The sequence below is a fragment of the Bos indicus genome, chromosome 27 (genome assembly GCF_029378745.1).
Source record: "Bos indicus isolate NIAB-ARS_2022 breed Sahiwal x Tharparkar chromosome 27, NIAB-ARS_B.indTharparkar_mat_pri_1.0, whole genome shotgun sequence".
Taxonomy (NCBI): domain Eukaryota; kingdom Metazoa; phylum Chordata; class Mammalia; order Artiodactyla; family Bovidae; genus Bos; species Bos indicus.
In genome coordinates, this window is record NC_091786.1 from 27270962 (window position 1) to 27292688 (window position 21727).

General features: G+C 37.3%; 1 protein-coding gene across 7 annotated transcripts in view; it reads left to right on the forward strand.

Moving 5' to 3' along the window:
- WRN (WRN RecQ like helicase) overlaps positions 1 to 21727 on the forward strand; it is a 128311-nt gene that overhangs the window by 90975 nt on the left and 15609 nt on the right. For 6 of the 7 annotated variants that reach the window (XM_070781358.1, XM_019953552.2, XM_070781357.1 and 3 more), the window contains 6 exons: positions 6733 to 6871; positions 11752 to 11922; positions 12000 to 12094; positions 13146 to 13218; positions 14011 to 14087; positions 21430 to 21505. In XM_070781358.1, coding sequence (XP_070637459.1) covers positions 6733 to 6871; positions 11752 to 11922; positions 12000 to 12094; positions 13146 to 13218; positions 14011 to 14087; positions 21430 to 21505 — 631 coding nt within the window. The remainder of the gene's footprint in view (positions 1 to 6732; positions 6872 to 11751; positions 11923 to 11999; positions 12095 to 13145; positions 13219 to 14010; positions 14088 to 21429; positions 21506 to 21727) is intronic. The other variant, XM_019953553.2, reaches the window with a different exon arrangement.

The following is a 21727-nucleotide window of genomic DNA, read 5'->3' on the forward strand; positions in this document are numbered from 1 at the left end:
ACAATTGAGAAAAGCACTGAACTCAAAAGCTTATTCTTTGAAAAGGTCAATAAAATTGATAGAGACTCCTAAAAAGGGGAGAAAAAAAAGAAAAAGAAGAGACAGATTACCAATATCTGGAATGAAAGAGGAATTTCACAGACATTAAAAGGATAACGAGAAAACACTATGAATAATTCAGTGCACATACATTCAGTAATTTAGATGAAATGGACCAGTTCGTTGAAAATTCTTATTGGCACTTTAAACAAGAAAACCCCTACAAATATGTAAAGCACCCAACTGACATAATAGCTGGAAAAAAGTCAACACATTTACCATCAGAGTAGTTTAGTTCAGGTCAGTTCAGTCACTCAGTCATGTGTGACTCTTTGTGACCCCATGGACTGCAGCACGCCAGGCTTCCCTGTCCATCACGAACCCTCGGCGCTTGCTCAGAATCATGTCCATTGAGTCAGTGATGCCATCCAACCATCTCATCCTCTGTTGTCCCCTTCTCCTCCTGCCTTCAGTCTTTCCCAGCATCAGGGTCGTTTCCAGTGAGTTAGTTCTTCGCATCATCTGGCTACAGTATTGGAGCTTCAATTTCAGCATCAGGCCTTCCAATGAATATTCAGGACTGATTTCCTTTAGTATTTGATCTCCTTATAGCCCAAGGGACTCTCAAGAGTCTTTTCCAGCACCACAGTTCAAAACCATCAATTCTTCAGTGCTTAGCTTTCTTTATGATCCAACTCCCACATCCATATATAACTACTGGAAAAATTGTAGCTTTGACTAGATGAACATTTATTGGCAAAGTAATGTCTCTGCTTTTTAATATGCTGTCTAGGTTGGTCATAACTTTTTATCCAAGGAGTAAGCGTCTTTTAATTGCATGGCTGCAGTCACCATCTGCAGTGATTTTGGAGTCCAAAAATATAAAGTCTGACACTGTTTCCACTGTTTCCCCATCTATTTCCCATGAAGTGATGGGACCGAATGCCATGATCTTCGTTTTCTGAATGTTGAGCTTTAAGCCAACTTTTTCACTCTCCACTTTCACCTTCATCAAGAGGCTTTTGAGTTCCTCTTCACTTTCTGCCATAAGGGTGGTGTCATCTGCGTATCTGAGGTTATTGATATTTCTCCCGGCAATCTTGATTCCAGCTTGTGCTTCTTCCAGCCCAGCATTTCTCATGATGTACTTTACATATAAGTTAAATAAGCAGAGTGACAATATACAGCCTCGACGTACTCCTTTTCCTATTTGGAACCAGTCTGTTGTTCCATGTCCAGTTCTAACTGTTGCTTCCTGACCTGCATACAGATTTCTCAAGAGGCAGGTCAGGTGGTCTGGTATTCCCATCTCTTCCAGAATTTTCCACAGTTTATTGTGATCCACACAGTCAAAGGCTTTGGCATAGTCAATAAAGCAGAAATAGATGTTTTTCTGGAACTCTCTTGCTTTTTCGATGATCCAGCAGATGTTGGCAATTTGATCTTTGGTTCCTCTGCCTTTTCTAAAACCAGCTTGAACATCTGGAAGTTCACGGTTCACATATTGCTGAAGCCTGGCTTGGAGAATTTTGAGCATTACTTTACTAGTGTGTGAGTTGAGTGCAATTGTGCGGTAGTTTGAGCATTCCTTGGCATTGCCTTTCTTTGGGATTGGAATAATAACTGACCTTTTCCAGTCCTGTGGCCACTGCTGAGTTTTCCAAATTTGCTGGCATATTGAGTGCAGCACTTTCACAGCATCATCTTTCAGGATTTGAAATAGCTCAATTCTAATTCCATCACCTCCACTAGCTTTGTTCATAGTGATGTTGTCTAAGGCTCACTTGACCAACCTAGATAGCATATTGAAAAGCAGAGACATTACTTTGCCAACAAAGGTCCGTCTATTCAAGGCTATGGTTTTTCCTGTGGTCATGTATGGATGTGAGAGTTGGACTGTGAAGAAAGCTGAGCGCCGAAGAATTGATGCTTTTGAATTGTGGTGTTGGAGAAGACTCTTGAGAGTCCCTTGGACTGCAAGGAGATCCAACCAGTCCATTCTGAAGGAGATCAGCCCTGGGATTTCTTTGGAAAGAATGATGCTGAAGCTGAAACTCCAGTACTTTGGCCACCTCATGCGAAGAGTTGAGTCATTGGAAAAGACTCTGATGCTGGGAGGGATTGGGGGCAGGAGGAGAAGGGGACGACAGAGGATGAGATGGCTGGATGGCATCACTGACTCGATGGACGTGAGTCTGGGTGAACTCTGGGAGTTGGTGATGGACAGGGAGGCCTGGCGTGCTGCGATTCATGGGGTCACAAAGAGTCTGACACGACTGAGTGACTGAACTGAACTGAACTAGGATGGTCATAACTTTTCTTCCAAGAAGCAAGAATCTTTTAATTTCATGGCTGCAGTCACCATCTTCAGTGATTTTGGAGCCCCCCAAAATAAAGTCTCTCACTGTTTCCACTGTTTCCCCATCTGTTTGCCATGAAGTGATGGAACCAGATGCCATGGTCTTAGTTTTTTGAATGTTGAATTTTAAGCCAACTTTTTCACTGTCCTCTTTCATTTAATCAAGTGGTTCTTGAGTTCCTCTTCACTTTCTGCCATAAGGGTGGTGTCATCTGCATATCTGAGGTTATCTATATTTTTGCCAGCAATCTTGATTCCAGCTGTGCTTCATCCAGCTCAGCATTTCACATGATGTACTCTGCATATAAGTTAAATAAACAGAATGACAATATACAGCCTTGATGTACTCCTTTTCCAATTTGGAACCAGTCCGTCGATCCATGTCTGGTTCTAACTGTTGCTTCTTGACCAGCATACAGATTTCTCAGGAGGCAGGTAAGGTAGTCTGGTATTCTCAGCTCTTTAAGAATTTTCCAGTTTTTTGTGATCCACACAGTCAAAGGCTTTCGCATAGTCAATGAAGCAGAAGTAGATGTTTTGGTGGAATTCTCGTTTTTTCTACAGTCCAACCGATGATGGCAGTTTGATCTATGGTTCCTCTGCTTTTTCTAAATCCAGCTTTAATATCTGGAAGTTCTCGGTTCATGTACTGTTGAAGCCTAGTTTGGAGTATTTTGAGCATTACTTTGCTAGCGTGTGAGATGAGTGCACTTGTGCGGTAGTTTGAGCATTCTCTGGCATTGCCTTTCTTTGGGATTGGAATGAAAACTGACCTTTTCCCATCCTGTGACCACTGTTGAGTTTTCCAAATTTGCTGGCATATTGAGTGCAGCACTTTCACAGCATCATCTTTTAGGATTTGAAATAGCTCAACTGGAATTCCATCACTTCCCCTAACTTTGTTCATAGTGATGTTTCCTAAGGCCCACTTGACTTACCACTCCAGCATGTCTGGCTCTAGGTGAGTGATCACACCATCGTGGTTATCTGGGTCATAAACATCTTTTTTTGTATAGTTCTTCTGTGTATTCTTACCACCTCTTCTTAATATCTTCAGCTTCTTTTAGGTCCATACCATTTCTGTCCTTTATTGTGCCCATCTTTGCATGAAATGTTCCTGTGATATCTCTGATTTTCTTGAAGAGATCTCTAGTCTTTCCCATTCTCTTGTTTTCCTCTAGTTCTTTTCAGTGATCACTTTGGAAGGCTTTTTTATCTCTTTGTGTTATTCTTTGGAACTCTGCATTCAGATGTATATATATTTCCTTTTCTCCTTTGCTTTTTGCTTCTCTTCTTTTCTCAGCTATTTGTAAGGCCTCCTCAGACAACCATTTTGCCTTTTGCATTTCTTTTTCTTGGGGATATTCTTGATCACGGCCTCCTGTACAGCATCACAAACCTCTGTCCGTAGTTCTTCAGGCACTCTGTCAGATCTAATCCCTAGAATCTATTTGCCACATCCACTGTATAATCGTAAGGGATTTGATTTAGGTCATACCTGAATGGTTTTCCTTACTTGCTTCAGTTAAAGTCTGAATTTTACATTAAGGAGCTCATGATCGGAGCCATGGTCAGCTCCCAGTGTTGTTTTTGCTGACTGTCGAGAGCTCCGTCTTCGACTGTGAAGAATATAATCAATATGATTTCAGTATTGACCATCTGGTTATGTCCACGTGTAGAGTTGTCTCTTGTGTTGTTGGAAGAGGGTGTTTGCTATGACCAGTGCATCCTCTTGGCAAAATTCTATTAGCCTTTGCCCTGTTTCATTCTGTACTCCAAGGCCAAACTTGCCTATTACTCCAAGTATCTGTTGACTTCCTACTTTTGCATTCCAGGCCCCTGTGATGAAAAGGACATCTTTTTTTGGTATTAGTTCTAGAAGGTCTTATAGGTCTTCATAGAACCATTCAACTTCACCTTCTTCAGCATTTGTGGTTGGGCTATATACTTGGATTACACAGAGAACTAACCAAACTTATCACATGGATCACAGCCTTCTCTAACTGAATACAACTATGACCCATGCCATGTTGGGCCATCTAAGACGGACGGGTCATGGTGGAAAGTTCTGACAAAATGTGGTCCACTGGAGAAGGGAATGGCAAACCACTTTCGTATTCTTGCCTTGAGAGCCCCATGAGCAGTATGAAAAGACCAAAAGATAATGACACTGAAAGATGAACTCCCCAGGTCAATAGTGCCTGATATGCTACTGGAAAAGAGTGGAGAAACAGCTCCAGAAAGACTGAAGAGGCTGAGCCAAAGCAAAAACAACCTTCAGTTGTGGATGTGACTGGTGATGGAAGTAAAGTCCAATGCTGTAAAGAACATTGTTGCATAGGAACCTGTAATGTTAGGTCCATGAATCAAGGTAAATTGGATGTGGTCAAACAGGAGATGGCAAGAGTGAACGTCGACATTTTAGGAATCAGTGAACTAAAGTGGACCAGAACGCGCGAATTTAATTCAGATGACCATTACGTCTACTACTGTGGGCAACAATCCCTTAGAAGAAATGGAGTAGCCCTCATAGTCAACGAAAGGGTCCAAAATGCAGAACTTCTTTGCAGTCTCAAAAATGACAGAATGATCTCTGTTCTTTTCCAAGGCAGACCATTCAATATCACAGTAATCCAGGTCTATGCCCCAAAATAGGAGAGGTTGATGTAATTTTTAGTTTTTGGTAGGCTAAGAAATAAAAAGTAGGAAGCAAGAGGTAATCTGGTCAATACAGTAACAAGTTTGATTTATCGATTTGTGGTATATAGAGAAGCCTGTATCAAGCAGTTTGAGTAATGTGTCTCAGACATTTTTACTTCATGACCCACATAGTTAATGATAATACTTGTATAGCACATGAGGCTACTTGAATCTCGATTGTGTTCAGAACCCTACGGTCTGAAGGGATTAGCCTTCAGCACAGCTATAATCCATTTGCAACATGATGGCTGGGGAGCACTGAATTAGAGACTACTTCTCAAACATAGGTAGCATATTTATAAGCAGTGCTTGGCAAACTGTGGCCCCCGGACCAAATTCACTCGCAGCCGGTTTTCGTAAATAAAGTTTTCTTAGAACACAGACGTGTACTTTTATGTGTTATCTGTGACTCTTTTGCAAAGTTGAGCTAAGTAGTTGTGTCACAGAGATCATATGGTTCACAAAGCCTAAGCTATTTACTGTCTGACCATTTATAGGAAAGATTTTCTGACCTCTGTGTTAGACTGTTTCAAATTTTTAGTGTCTTGATATCAAACACACTACATTTTCTGGCCAGAATGCAACTGAATTAGAAGTAAACAGAAGGTAAGCAGAAAAATTCTCATTCATTTGGAAATTTAAAATAATGTTTTACAATAACTCATCAATCAAGGGAAAACTCAAACTGGAAATTAAAACATTTTGAGAGCTTAGTGATCATTACAGTAATGTACACTACAACTTGTATGCTGCAGCATAGGTGGTACTTTATGGGAATTTGATAACTTTAAATACTCATAGCAGAAAAGAAAATTAATGAGCTAAGTATCTTGCTAAAATAGTTATTGTAGAGAATAAACCTAAGCGTAGCCTTTTTCCCTCAAATATATCTAGAATACTGACTATATTCTTATTGTTATTTCAAAGATATTTATTATAAAGAAAGCAACTGAATGAGGTAGTTGAGCCATGTTAGTAGATTTTCTCTTAAGTTCTTTTGTTCTCAACGTGCTCTAAAGAATTTTCATTTGTATTAATGATAATTTCAAATCTGCTTGAAGGATGGCTTAGGAATTTAACTTCTAAATGGTCTTAAATGAACAATTTATCATCTTTGGTCATATTTTACAGTGGTTAGATTTTAAACTAAGGATTGATTGCATAGGAGATTTTTTTGTTCGGTTCAAAACTTTTTTTGGAGAGTGAGGGCAATAACCCTTTTTCTTCTACCAAAACTTAATGCAAAATTCCAGCATTTATACAGTCAATTAAGTGAAGCGCTTCAAGCAATAACCCTACATTTCTGCCTGCTTGAACCTTTTTCTCTTCTGTTTTTGGGCCAAAGGACCTCCTGTGAAACTTGGGTTCTGGGGCACTAGGGTTTGAGAAACATCAACATGACATGCCTGTGATGCTGTATTACAGCTTATATTTCATATTCTATGTACTTCAAATGCTCTTTGCTATGTTGAATTTTCTTTGTAGTTTCTGAAGCAGTTGGCACGTTTGAAATGTTTTTTACTGGAATTTTTTTTTTTTTTTACAATTTACTTATTTAATTATTACACTAATTCTTTTAATTTCTAAAGGTACATAGCTTGACTAAACTTTCTTAACGTATTGTTTTTATTTAGATTGGATCACTGCTTTTCCCTTGAAGACTCAGAAGATACACAGGACTTTGGTCCGCAAGCATTCCAGTTCTTATCTGCTGTGACCATCTTAGGAGGAAGGTTCGGCATTGGGATTCCAATTTTATTTCTCCGAGGATCTGTAAGTCTTCTTTTACTCCCATTGTACTTTTCTTCAGAGGTTTGCTGTTCTGTGATTATAGCTTTGGCTTTAGTTATTAGAAACTCAGAGTCGTATTAAGTTCCAGGTCATCACTGCATTCATTACTTTTGACAAAACCTGCGTGTATCATTAAGAATGCTTCCAGGCTGTCTGTCTTAGTTCATTACATTGCAGTCGGAGAATCCCTAGGCTGGTCTTTTTTGGGATAATTAAGAAAAGTTAACTTTCATTGTGTCAAGGGACAGGTAGAACAAATTTGTGTCTTTTGGTGCCCTGAAAAGCGGTGAAATTTTTGAGCATAACTTAAAATTTTAGTGATCTTTTGTAAATGTCTCAGTTCAGTTATAATATTTGGTTGTATGTTTTTTTCTTTCCTTCTGCTTTTTTTTATCAGAAGCATTTAAAAGTCCTAGAAAGTTTTCTGTTTCTTAACTAATGAAAAAATAGTTAATTCAGCTACTTGGTTTTTTTTTGAGTGATTAGTGTGCTAACATTATGCTAACAGCTGCAGGTACAAATATGAGTAGGTCATGACCCTTATAGCCAAGGAGCTTTTTCTGTAGTTCTTTTGTTTATATGATTTTATTCCTGATTTACAAGTCTGTAAAGTTAAGTTTTATATATTGATATTAGTTGAAAAAAAAAATTAGTGGGAGATAGAATCCTTTGCAACCGTGTATATTTATTAAAAATATACTAAAAGTAGAGATTAAAATTCTCACTTTGTATGTAGAATTCTGAAAATAATTTAGGTCAGCATTTATTTGTTAAATTCTTAAATACCTTATGTAAATATTTACTTTCTGAGTTTTTGTTCTGTTTGGAGAGAGATGTTTGAAGGTAGTCAGTTGTAAAATATTTTTAATGAAAGATCGAAAGCATGTTACCTTCAGGTACTGATATTTTTAGATTCTGAATGGAGTTTAAACTTTGATTTGATTTGATTAGAAATCTAATGGTAGAAGTGTTGCCTGAGGAACTTGGACTAGCAACTAAGAGTGCTGCAGTATTTTTTTATATAAAAGAATTCAAGTTGCAAGGAACAGATTAAATATAATTGAGATCTATGAACAGTTTTTGTCTCTGTCATCCTCAAATCCTGTGTATCCCAGCTGAATGTATAATTTATAAAAATTAGCCTTGTTTTAATTTGGTATAACCCAGCAGTATCCAGTATCAACAGATAAGTGGAAGTGGGCTCCTAGACAAACTTGAACTGGTCACAAGAGGGATCAGATTTCACCTATTATTTAAAAACCAAGCCAGACCACTTATACTGACAGTCTCTTCAGGGAGTCTACAAATTAAGAAGTTTATTCTTTGTGAAATTTTATATTACCCTTGCTAGATAAAGGTGTAAAACTTTTTAAAAAGTACCACTTAATGAAAATGTGTACACATTAACTACAGTGAAAATAAGGCAAGTTTTTTCTCTCTCATTTCAGAGATCTTGGCATCTACTGGGATATTATTTTAAAAATTATAATTGTATCTCCTTTGAGAATTTAGTGAATCGTCCACCTTAACTAATTTAGGAAAAATTAATATCTTTATAGATAATTTTTATCTGTGTGATGATTAAACACCTTAAACTCAAAACTCTTTGAGTTTATTTAAAGAGATATTTATACATGTAAAACAAGTATTTCAGCTATACATGATTTTCCTGTGTTACATAAGATGTTTACAAATAGTATAAATCGGACCATCCAGGTGTTTGTGAATAGTTTGAAAATTTTTTTATTAATTTATTTATTCTAATTGGAGGCTAATTACTTTACAGTACTGTAGTGGTTTTTGCCATACATTGACATGAATCAGCCATGGTTGTATATGTGTACCCCATCCTGAACCCCACTCCCACCTCCCTCCCCATCCCATCCCTTAGGGTTGTCCCAGTGCACTGGGAAATTTTGTTTTTAAAGCATAAATTTTGTTGGAAAATAAATAGTAGAAATGTTGCCTAAGGAAATTTGTTTTAGGGGTCTAGCTCACCACATAAAGAGATTTCCAAAAATCTTTAAACACCTTTGTGAATAGTATTAAGATATGCAGTTATCTTAATTTTACTGATTAGAAAACAGATATAGTGATTAATTTGCATAATTAGGAGATTAAGTGAAACCTCTTTCCTGTCACTAAAGTGCTGAACCATATCATGGCTCCAGAATTAGAGAACACTTGATAAAAGACGCTTTGACTATATGCAACCATTGGAAAACTATTGGTAGTTTTAATCACCCTTTATAATTTTCAAACTTAGCAGGAGAGGGTTATCCATTTAATTTTCTGGACAGGTTATTTTATCAGATTGATATATATGCCTCGAGATAATTATCTTTACTTTATATTTTGGCTTGATTGTTCACATAGAACAGCAGTTCCAGAAATGACTTTTTTAAGCCCTGAAATGGTAGCTGTGAACTTCTTTGACTTGAAGGGACTGGGGAAGAAGCAAAAGGAAAACATTAGTTAATATAGACAGAGACTATGAACTTTGTACTTTAAGAACACAGGAAATTAAAACCTCAGCAGTGGAGTTTATAATTGTTTTTTGTTTTGTTTTTTTCTGCTAGTTATTAAACGTCTTTGTTGTGTGTGTGTGTGGCTGCGCCTCAGGGGCATGAGAGATCTCAGTTCCTCAACCAGGGATTGAACCTGTGCCCCAGGCAACGCAAGTGCAGAATCCTAGCCACTGGACGTCGTGGAAGAACCTAAACAGCTATTTTTGTGTGAGGCACTGTACTCTGTTTTGTGGGGAATTCAAAGTGAAATTAGGTGAAACTTATCATCCAGTATAGAAGATGTTACTTGAGAAGAAATAAGTATATTGCAGCATAAAAAGAGATGAGGAGCAAAGGAATAGGTTAAAGTATTATTCAAATTCTGAAGAGAGAATGGTTGTTAGTAGCTGCAAAACTAGAGTAGTTTTTCCATTTTGTGGATGCTAAGAGTGGATTTGTGCGCTCAGAGATATCAAGGGAAGAAGGCATGGAGGGGAATGTGGCATTCCCAGCAAGAAGAACCTCCACAACAAACAACTGTGATTTTTTTTTAAAGACGTTAATTCAGAGAAGTGGCAAATTTGTTTTCTGTATCATGATAGCATGTGTGTGTGTTCAGTTACTCAGTTGTGTCCAACTCTTTATAACCCCATAGATTGTGGCCCGCCAGGCTCCTCTGTCCATGGGATTTCTCAGGCAAGAATATGGGAGTGGTTTGACATTTTCTCCTCCAGGGGATCTTCCCAACCCAGGGGTTGAAAACTGCGTCTTCTGAGTCTCCTTTCATTGGCAGGCGGATTCTTTACCACTGAGCCACTTGGGAAGCCTGATAGTGGTTTAAAGACTGGGGATATGATTCTCTTTATTCTAACACACATCCATCTGTTAGTAGATTTCCACATTCCTTGATGCACCATTTGGTACCCTGATTTTTCCAACCTGCTTTTTAAAGGGAAACAACGGGTTGATAATTTCCATTTTTGAGATGTTGCCCCATAAAAGTAAAGACTCTTATTAGAGAAAAACGATTGTTTAACTCTACCACCTTTTACACAATGGTTGATGCAAAATCCCATAAGTTAAATGAGCTGCCTCAGGTCTGCTTTGTATCAGAAGCAGGATGAATGACAGCTTTCCCAACTGCTGTTCTAGGGCTGTTTCTGTTTTATTATGCTGTTCACATGCAGTTTTAAATTTGTATTTTTAAGTTGAATGATCTAGAGGTACTGGAAGAAAGGTTTATGATTGGTTAGAATGTGTGTGGAAAATTGTGTGCTCTGTAAAAATCAGTGCCCAAGTCCCCATGTCCTCTATAGCAACTTTCTCATCCTTAGCAATTTCCTTCGTCTGTGGGTTAACCTGGAAAATTAAGTTAACTGGAACATATACGTAATAAATGGAAGATGCCTTGCACAGAGAAAAAAATTGTTAGACATTTGTTGCTGAAAAGTATTTTGACTTTTCAAAAATGTTACTTGGGTAAGTTTGGATTTCTAGTTGAAAAAGGAATATGGTTCCTTTAAGACAAAATGCTCCATGTGGAAGAGCAGAAATATTTTCTGTGTGGGGATTGCCATGGAAACAAGGCAGTGTAAATTTATTCACACCATACACAGTATTCACACTGATTATTGCTCATGAGGGGAAGAGACCCCTACTGATTAGAAGAGCATCTTCTTACTTCATACTAGTAAATGTGTTCATTCACTTCACGTTGTTTTCTGCTTTTGAAAGGGAAGACTAGAGGAATGATTTTTAGAGTCCAGATTGCTAACAAGTACTAGTCAGGCAGCTTAATACTTTTGGTATTATTAGTTTGCAAGCAATAGAATCTCCTACTATAAAAGTAAGCCCCTAGCAGGTGTGGAATGCCATTACAAGTGTTCCAGGAAAACTGACTAGATACTGAGTCAGGGCTTTTACTTTTATGTTGAGGAATGCAGGTTAAGTTAAAGGATCAGCTGTTAGCTCATAAAAAGAAAGTTAGTATTATGGAGCCAGGCTCTGTCCTGTCCTGGTTACTGACTTAATCTTCACAACATCCCCAAGAGATTGGAATTATTATTATACTTATATAGCAGCCAAGGAAATAGAAACACAGATAAGTAAGCAACTTGCCCCATATCAAAAAGCTAGTAAGTACCTATGCGTTGGGAAATGCTTGTGATTTTTAGATGAAATTCCCTGCCGTTTTTTTTTTTTTTAAAGCAGAAAAGGAACACTGTTTGAAGTGTATTTTTTGTGAGTTAGGTAGCTGAAACTTAAGTATTAAAGCCAAAGAATCAGTAGATGGTTTTGTGTTTTACTTCTCCTGTTTAATTAAGTAGACACTTTAAGTTTTATTCCCAATTTCAGAATTCCCAGCGTCTTGAAGATAGATACCGCAGCCACAGTGTCTTTGGTACGGGCAAGGACCACACAGAGAAATGGTGGAAGGCTCTTTCCCGTCAGCTCATCATTGAGGGATTCTTGGCAGAAGTTCCTGGGCACAGCAAATACGTAAAGATTTGCACCCTTACGGAAAAGGTAAACCGTGCAGAAGTCTGCCTGTTTGATTTCATATTCTCACTGTGCATTGAAAAGAGTCTTCTTGTGTTCAATAGGGTAGAAACTGGTTTGCTAAAGCCAAAACAGAATCTCCTCCGAGGCTTTTCCTTCAAACCAATGAACAATTGTGTCCAAGGACATTTCTACCAAGGTGCATTTTTCACTTTTTCTTTTAAACTTTCAGGTTTTTATGATTCATTTTATTCCAATTAGCAGGCACCACATGGGGTAAAATGAATAAAGAGGATCATTTTTGCATGCCTCTTTTAGTCTGTTTGGAGGTGGCCGTTAGTAGGGAGAATAAATCATAGAACACTCAGAAGGTGTTCTTAGTGTATAGGAAGTGGTTAATTATAGTATTTAGAAAGCTGCTTTCCTATTGATTAAAGAAGTATATAGCAAAGGGAACTATATTTGACATCTTGTAATAAACTGTAATGGTAAAGAATCAGGAAAGAAAAAGAATGTAGATATATACATATATATGTATAACAGAATCACTTCACTTTACACCTGAAACTAACACAGTCTGGTAAATCAACTGTAATTAAAAATAAATAGAGAAACAGCATTGAGATCAATATGAAAGAATCCATATCCCTTATTGCCTTCTTCTATATAGAAGATGGGAAAGGAATACATGTGTTGTTGCCTACTTACTTTTATACATTATTTATACATTTTTATAATTTTTATACATTATTGATCATACTTTTATACATTATATACTTTTATACATTATATACTTTTATACATTATTGATCATTTTTCAGTTTTTTTCTTTTTTTAAAGAAATGAGATATAATGGACATATAACACTGTGTAAGTTTGAGGTGTATAAGTATTGGTTTGATACATTTACATTTTACTCTGATTATGGCAATAGCACATAACTCATTACTTGAATATAACTTTTCTGTGTAGAGAGCAAGTAAGATTTAGTCTCTTTGTGACTTTGAAGTTTATAATATAGTATTACTGACTAATCACAATGTTATACATTAGATTATCAGTTTTACTTTTAAAACTTAAAAAATTCAAAAAGCTTAATCTCTTTTGGGGTGGTGGGGAGTTGATTTAAAGAAATCATCAGTTCTAAAAGAGTAATATAATCTCATCTGCCTCTCTAAGAGTAGAGGTGTGATGATTCATGTATTAAATAATTACATTTTAACATGTAAGATAATTTTATTACTTTTCAGTTCTAAAGCTGTATCTTCAGGCACTGAGGAACATGTCTCTGATCAAGTACCAGTTAAATTAACTTCAGAGAAGGTTTGTTTTTGTTGAAGAGATGGCTCTTATTTATTTCATTCTTCATTGATACAATGTCTATTTTAATTTTTATTTCCATTTTATTTCCACTCAAAGAGGAAAACGCCATATATAGCAAGACATAAAATTTGGAGAGAGAAATTATATGAACAGAATAAAATACGCAATATATGATTTCTGGGATTAATAGAACAGTTATAAGTATTTGAGCAAGTAACTTTCTTTTATGCCTACTTCATAACTCATTTGTTTTGGAGTCTTTTTTTTCTTAGCGATTATGATACTTTTAGTTGATGGAAGAACAAGCTTGATTCCTGAATGTTCTCATTAAAGTTACACACACACACATTTTCTTGCTTTGTTTTGGATCTTAGGTAACTATTACAGATTAAATACTTATCCACAGGCAGACTTCCACTAATTAGAATACTAGGGTGATGGGGTGATGGACAAATGAATTAAATTTTCTGGTGAATCTTTTCTGCTTTATTAAAGTATGCAGAATGTAATTAAATCATTTTTATGACTTTGGCTCTTTCCATGTCTCTAAGAATTCTTTAGACCACATATTCTCTAGATTTGGAAGGAATGGGACATTACACTGTATTTCCAACTGCCTTTAAGAACATTAGAAACTGATAATTCATGAGCTTATTTTCAGCTGATTTCTTTGATGAGATGTTTAGTCAGAGGAAAAATTATCATTGTAATATTTTGTATTTTATTTTCTGCATATTTAAAAGATTTTTGAAACTTCTCTCTTTTTTTAATGGATCTTTATATGTTTAAAAGCAGTTTAACTTGGATCAGCTGTATTCTTACAAAGCACATGATAAAATTTCTTCTGGGAGTAACAGTCCTAAAAACAGGTACAGAATTCACATTTTTATTCTCTATAATCACTGTGTTAGCACTTTTTCTCTTTCTTTTCGAGAGAGAAAGCTCTATCAGATGTTGGGTTATTTCATTGGCAGAAGAAAGTTCAAACATAAGCCTCCAGTATTACAATTATTAAGGCAGACTTATAAAATTATAGTTTTAATATTAAAACTATAGTTTTAATATTAAGAGCTAACACTTCTGGGTATTGTTTGCCAGGCTTGTGCTAAATGCTAGTCTTTATATAGTCTTTATAGTCATTTAATGTCATTTATAGTCATATAGTCATTTATAGTCATTTAATGCCTACAACAACCTATGAGTTAGCTACTATTATTTGTCCCCATTTTACGGTTGAAGAGACTTAAGGGTTAACTAACTTGTTAGGAGCATAAATTAATCACAGAGGTGACTTTTAAATCTATGTTTGTTAACCTTTAGCATCTATACACTATTTAATTATAATTTGTATGAAATACATATATTCCCACTTCATTTTCAAGAAAGAGATCTTATGGCAACATACAATGGTGGATATTAAGGTGATACATCTGTTGTGCTTTCAAGCTTAATATTTGTCTTTCTGACTTAATAAAAGTATGGAGAATGTACCGAATTATAGAAGGTCTGAAAATAGAGAGTTTAAAAACTTGTGAGGACATATGCACAGGTTAAGTGGACTACATTTACATACATATTAAGTGAAAGAAAATGGTTTGTTCTCTAAATGGTGTGCTCACTTCAATAATATTGCTTTGGAGCTTATAGAAACATGTACTATGTATAATATCAGTCTTCCACATCAAATGATTTCTTTTTGATTTGGATATGTCATATGTGATGACTGTGTTTCATGTAAACAGAAGGTTTAAGGAATGTGCAAAACAGTAAACCCATTCAATATGCTGAAGCATTTCTTCACTTAAACATTCCCTGTGACTTCTTGGTGCCATGGACTACCTTAGGCACTGGGATTGAGTGGAGATTAATAGAGACGTAGTCGCTGGCCCTCTTCGGAGTTTGTATTCTAGTGGGATATACAGATGAGGGAACAGAAAATTACAATCCAGGGCTGTGGCACTTTGGAAACACACTTTGGAAGTGACACTTGAGGCTTAAGTAGAAGTTAGGTGAAATGCGGAAATACTTTCTAAGCAGTGGGATGGGCCACACACTAAAACCTGAAAGCAGCAGAGGATGACGTGATTGCTGGCAGTTCCCTGGGAGAGGGAAGCAAGGGAGTGGTAACATTTAAGACTGGAGGATTGAACGGGGTCCCGAGTATCTGGTGGGCTTCCCAGGTGGCACAGTGGTGAAAATATCTGCCTGCCTATCAGGAGACAGGGCTCGATCCCTGGGTCGGGAAGATCCCCTGGAGAAGTAAATGGCAACCTCCTCCAATATTTTTGCCTGGAAAATCCCTGGTAGGCTACAGTCACGGGGTTGCATAGATTTGGACACAACCGAGCGACTAAACAACAATAACAACAAGAATACCCAGTTCCTTTCAAGCACTCCATTTGATCATACAGGCAGTTGGAGCCGAGGAAGGGTTTTAAGCAGGACAGTGACATAATCAAATTTATGACTGAGAACAGGTGTTGACAAACATTTTCTATGAAGGATCGATAAATATTTTAGGCTTTGAGGGCCAGGTGGGCTTCCCTGGTAGTTCAGCTGGTAAGGAATCTGCCTGCAGTGCAAGAGACCCTGGTTTGATTCCTGAGTTGGGAAGTGCCCCTGGAAAAGGGATAGGCTAACCACTCCAGTATTCTTGGGCTTCCCTGGTGGCTCAGCTGGTAAAGAATCTGCCTGCAATGTGGGAGACCTGGGTTCGATCCCTGCGTTGGGAAGATCCCCTGGAGAAGGGAAAGGCTATCCACTCCAGTATTCTGGCCTGGAGAATTCCATGGACTGTATAGTGCATGGGGTCGCAAAGAATCGGACACGATTGAGTGACTTTAACTTTTCACTTGGTCTCCGTCTCAGCTACACAACTTTGCCATTGTGGCCTCAAAGCAGCCATGGATGATATGAAAATGAATGAGTAGGGCTCTTTTCCAATAAAACTTTACTTAGGGACACTGAAATTTGAATTTCATTTCATTTTCACATGTCACAATGTTCTTCTTTTGATGTTTTTTTTAACCTTTAAAAAATGTACAGAAGCCATTCTTAGCTACAAACTTTGCCAGAACAGACAGATTTGGCCCGAGCACCCTAGCGTGTCGACCCGTGGTTGATGACTGGCTGTGGAGGGTATGGATTGCAGGAGGAGCAGCATTGTAGAGACACAAGTAGAAAGGCTGTTGGTGTGCCGTTTGCAGGAGGTGATGGTAGATTAGTCGAGGGAAGTGGCAGTAGGCGTGGAGAGAAGAGATTTGTGAGATATTTAGGAGATGGAATTGTTAGGACTCAGTGACTGAAAAGATACGGGTTGATAAAAATGGAGGACTTGAGTGTGACGCTTGGATTTCTGTCTTTGAGAGTAGGTTAAGTGCTGCCATTTCCTTCCCTGGGCCATGTAAGAGGAAGCCAGGTTTGAAGGGTTGTATGTTTAGGGGATGAGGTTAACTTAGGAGTTTTAGTGATAGACAAACCCAACTTTGAGATACCCATGGAGTGGTCCAGTAGTTAATTTTAATGGACAGGCTTAGTGTACAGAAATAATAATGATGCTTATGTATCAATAATTATTATTTTAAATTTCATTTGAATTTTCATTAAAATAATACATGTGAATTTTTTAAAAGTCGATTGGCACTTAAAGACATATAACAAAGCATAAGTTCACACCCTTCTCAAACCCATGTTCTGTTTTATAGAAGCAATTGGCCTCCATATTTCTTTTATTTAAAAATGCCTTTTCAACATATATTTTATTTTTATTTTACATTTCTCTTTGAAAGGCTGAAAAAGTGGGGAAAAGGCTAAGAGAGAGGCTATTGTTTTCAATCACTCATCTTTCCTTTTTTATAAAATGGATGTATTGTTGATTTACAATATAGTTTGGAGAATTCTGTGGACTGTATAGTCCATGGGGTCCCAAAGAGTCGGATACGGCTGAGCGACTTTCACTTTCACTTTCTTCAGGTGTACAGCATAGTGATTCTGTATTTTTACTGATTATACTCCATTAACGTTATTACAGGGTAACGGCTACGATTCCTTGTGCCATACAATATATCCTTGTTGCTTATTTATTTTTAAACATAGTAGTTTGTAATTTTAATCCCATTCTCCTAAATTAGCACCTCCCCTCCTGCCTCTTCCCTTTGGTATAAAACCTGTGACTTTTCCATATACATTCATTTTGTTATTTTTTGGATTCCACATATAAGTGATATCATGGCTTCCCAGGCGGCACTAGTGGTAAAGAAGCCACCTGCCAGTGCAGGGGATGTAAGAGAAATGGGTTCGATTTCTGGACTGGGAAGATTCCCTGGAGGAGAAAATGGCAACCCACTCCAGAGAATCCCATGGACAGAGGAGCCTGGCAAGCTTAGCACATACGCGATATCATCCAGTATTTGTCTTTCTCTTCCTGACTTACTTCACTACAGATAATATTCTCTAGATCCATCCATGTTGTTGTAGATAGCAGAATTTCCTTCTTTTTATGGCCGAGTTGTAAGTCCATTGTATATCTATACACCACATCTTTTTTATCCATTCATCTGTTGATGAGCATTTGGGTTGCTTCCATATCTTGGCTGTTATAAATAGTGAACACTGGCATGTATGTATCTTTGAATTAGTGTTTTTGCTTTTTTCTGGCTGTGTACCTAGTTCTGGAATTGCTGGATCATGTGGCAACTCAATTTTAGTTTTTTGAGTGACCTCCATACTGTTTTCTGTAGTGGCTGCACCAGTTTAAATTCTCACCAGCATTGTACAAGGATTTCCTTTTCTCTGCATTCTCTTCAACGTGTGTTATTCATAGACTTTTGATGATAGCCATTCTGACAGGTGAGAGGTTGCCTGCATATTTCTGACATGCTTAGATTACTGTTTTTTGACTCAATTAATTTTAGAAATTTTCTGTTTATATTCTATAATGGTAAACTAAAGGCTTGTTTCCCATATCTGCTTCCCTCATTTCCTTACTTTCAATCCCTTTGCTTCCCTGGAACAAAATTATATTTCAAGTTTTGGTCATATAAATAATTTGTTTTTATTATATATGCTCAAATATTATATACTAAGGCAAACTGTGTTGTTACGACCACCGCTCCCTTAATTATCTTCTTTGTTTTCTTGATTTTTAATGTTCCTATTACTAATTTTTAATTTCTCCTATTTTCAACCTGTTTTCATTTGTTTATTTTCTTGGAGAGTTCCTTGCCTTTGTATCCCCTCCCATCTAATGAGAAGCTTCTCTGTTGGGTCATTTGGTAAAGAATCTGCCTGCAATGTGGGAGACCTGGGTTTGATCCCTGGGTTGGGAAGTTCCAGTGGAGAAGGGAAAGGCTACCCATTCCAGTATTCTTGCCTTTAGAGAATCCCATGGACAAAGGAGCCTGGCAGACTGCAGTTCATGGGCTCATGAAGAGTCAGACACGACTGAGCGACTAACACATCCAGTGAGATTTTAGTTTTAGTTATCAAAATTTTAATTTCTAAGAACTATTTCTCGTTCTCTGTCTTCTTTGTTGAACCATGTATAGCAATCTTTTCTTGATTCGTGGGTGTAGGATCTTCACTTACCTCTTTGATGATATTCATTGTATATTTTGAATTTTTCTTCTGTGCACTTTCTATTTCTAATCTTACTAATTCTTGGCTGTGCTAGGTCTTTGTTGCTGCAGAGGCTTTTCTCTCGCTGCGGCGAGTGGGGGCTCCTCTCTAGTTGTGGCGTGCGAGCTTCTCGTTGCAGAGCACAGGCTCTACATTAGAGCGCAGGCCCAATAGTTGTGGCACATGGGCTTAGTTGCTCCACGGCATGTGAGATCTCAGACCAGGGATTAAACCCATGTCACCTGCCTTGGCAGGTGGATTCTTTACCACTGAACCACCAGGGAAGCCCTTCTGTACATTGTTATAGCATTCATAGGGAAAATGTTTTCTATCAAACATTTTCCACATGTATTTCTGCTTCAGGGGTATATTAGCCAGAATTTTGCCAGTGTATATGATAATAAAATTTTTCTGAGAACTATTTTAAAGTAACAATTTGCAAATAGTCCATTAGTATAAAGATTTCCATAAATACTAAGATAAAAGTAAATATATTACTTCAAAAAAATTTATAATTGTCTTGAGCAATCTGATATGACTAATTCTTTGAACTGGAGTTGTCTTTCCTCATGTTCAAATCTGTTTTAGTGATCAGATCAGATCAGTTGCTCAGTCGTGTCCGACTCTTTGCGACCCCATGAATCACAGCACACCAGGCCTCCCTGTCCATCACCAACTCCCGGAATTCACTCACACTCACATCCATCAAGTCAGTGATGCCATCCAGCCATCTCATCCTCTGTCATCCCCTTCTCCTCTTGCCCCCAATCCCTCCCAGCATCAGAGTCTTTTCCAATGAGTCAACTCTTCGCATGAGGTGGCCAAAGTACTGGAGTTTCAGCTTTCGCATCATTCCTTCCAAAGAATTCCCAGGGCTGATCTCCTTCAGAATGGACTGGTTGGATCTCCTTGCAGTCCAAGGAGTCTCAGGAGTCTTCTCCAACACCACAGTTCAAAAGCATCAATTCTTCGGCGCTCAGCCTTCTTCACAGTCCAACTTTCACATCCATATATAACCACAGGAAAAACCATAGCCTTGACTAGACGAACCTTTGTTGGCAAAGTAATGTCTCTGCTTTTGAATATGCTATCTAGGTTGGTCATAACTTTCCTTCCAAGGAGTAAGCGTCTTTTAATTTCATGGCTGCAGTCACCATTTGCAGTGATTTTGGAGCCCAGAAAAATAAAGTCTGACACTATTTCCACTGTTTCCCCATCTATTTCCCATGAAGTGATGGGACCGGATGCCATGATCTTCGTTTTCTGAATGTTGAGCTTTAAGCCAACTTTTCATTCTCCACTTTCACTTTCATCAAGAGGCTTTTGAGTTCCTCTTCACTTTCTGCCATAAGGGTGGTGTCATCTGCATATCTGAGGTTATTGAGATTTCTCCCGGTAATCTTGATTCCAGCTTGTGTTTCTTCCAGTCCAGCGTTTCTCATGATGTACTCTGCATAGAAGTTAAATAAGCAGGGTGACAATATACAGCCTTGACGTCCTCCTTTTCCTATTTGGAACCAGTCTGTTGTTCCAGGTCCAGTTCTAACTGTTGCTTCCTGACCTGCATACAGATTTCTCAAGAGGCAGATCAGGTGGTCTGGTATTCCCATCTCTTTCAGAGTTTTCCAGTTTATTGTGATCCACACAGTCAAAGACTTTGGCATAGTCAATAAAGCAGAAATAGATGCTTTTCTGGAACTCTCTTGCTTTTTCCATGATCCAGGATCTGATAATTATAAAATTGAAGTCCTTACACTGTAGATGTTGAGCCCTTGCAGCTGGGAAATTTATAAGCATTTCTTAAATATCAAGCATGTTCTTCTCTTTCACCCCTAAAAGCAGAAATTTATTTAACTTTGACATCTTATACATATGCTATTCTATACAATTTCAATTTTATAACTTTTCCTCTTTATAATTAAAATCTTTTACATATGCTGTTCCATACAATTTCATTTTTATAACTTTTCCTCTTTATAAGTAATTTATCAGTGAGAAATGCCTCTTGTAGAAGTTGGTGTTCCGTCTAATGTGCTGCCTAACACCTTTCATATATTTGCTAATTGGGTGTTTTGAAGTTTTCTTTTAACGAGTCAAAGGCAAAATTACACCTTCTGGCTTATTTTTGTTAGTTTGGTTTTGAAGAAAATTGTCAATAATTTAATTAAATCCATGCTAATTTTCCTCAGCAACCAAAAATTATTATAAATTTATAAATTATTAACAGTGCTATCACAAGAAGGATTATAGATTGTATTCCTTTTGGTTTAAAACAGCTTATTTTACTTCAGTGTAGATAAGGAGTATTTTCTTTCAAAGAATTTGATTGAGGAGGAGGAGGCAAATGGTATTTTTAATTATACCAATTTTGTGATGAACTCAAATTACAGCTTTAACTTTACCTTTATAATGTATGTATTTGATCCAGAATGTTTAAAATCTAGGCTCTCATTTAAGTAACAGTCACCTTACTGGTATTATGACATACAAGTGTTAATATTGATTTGGAAAGATATTCTCATTTGGAAGGCAAAATAGAAAGTGAACTTGGAGAAAGAAAAGCTTTTGTTATTAATTTTCTTTTAATTGTTTTAGCATCATAGTGTCATCACCAAGAAAATATTACAAGTCCTCAGAACCTGTTATTTCCGCTCAAGAGCAGGAGACTCAGGTATGACTTCTGTAGAGAGGCAGTTAGTTTTTGAGACGATAGTTATGAATCTAAGCATGCTTGAAATTCTCTTGCCAGTATTTTAAAAATTGTTCTTTAACAAAGAGGCTAAGATACAGTTCCGTTTATTTTTTCATCCTAGAAGGAAATGTACTATCTGAAACTCTGAAATAAAGGACTGGATATTTCTAAGCACATTTAAACAGATGTTGTTTATTTGCT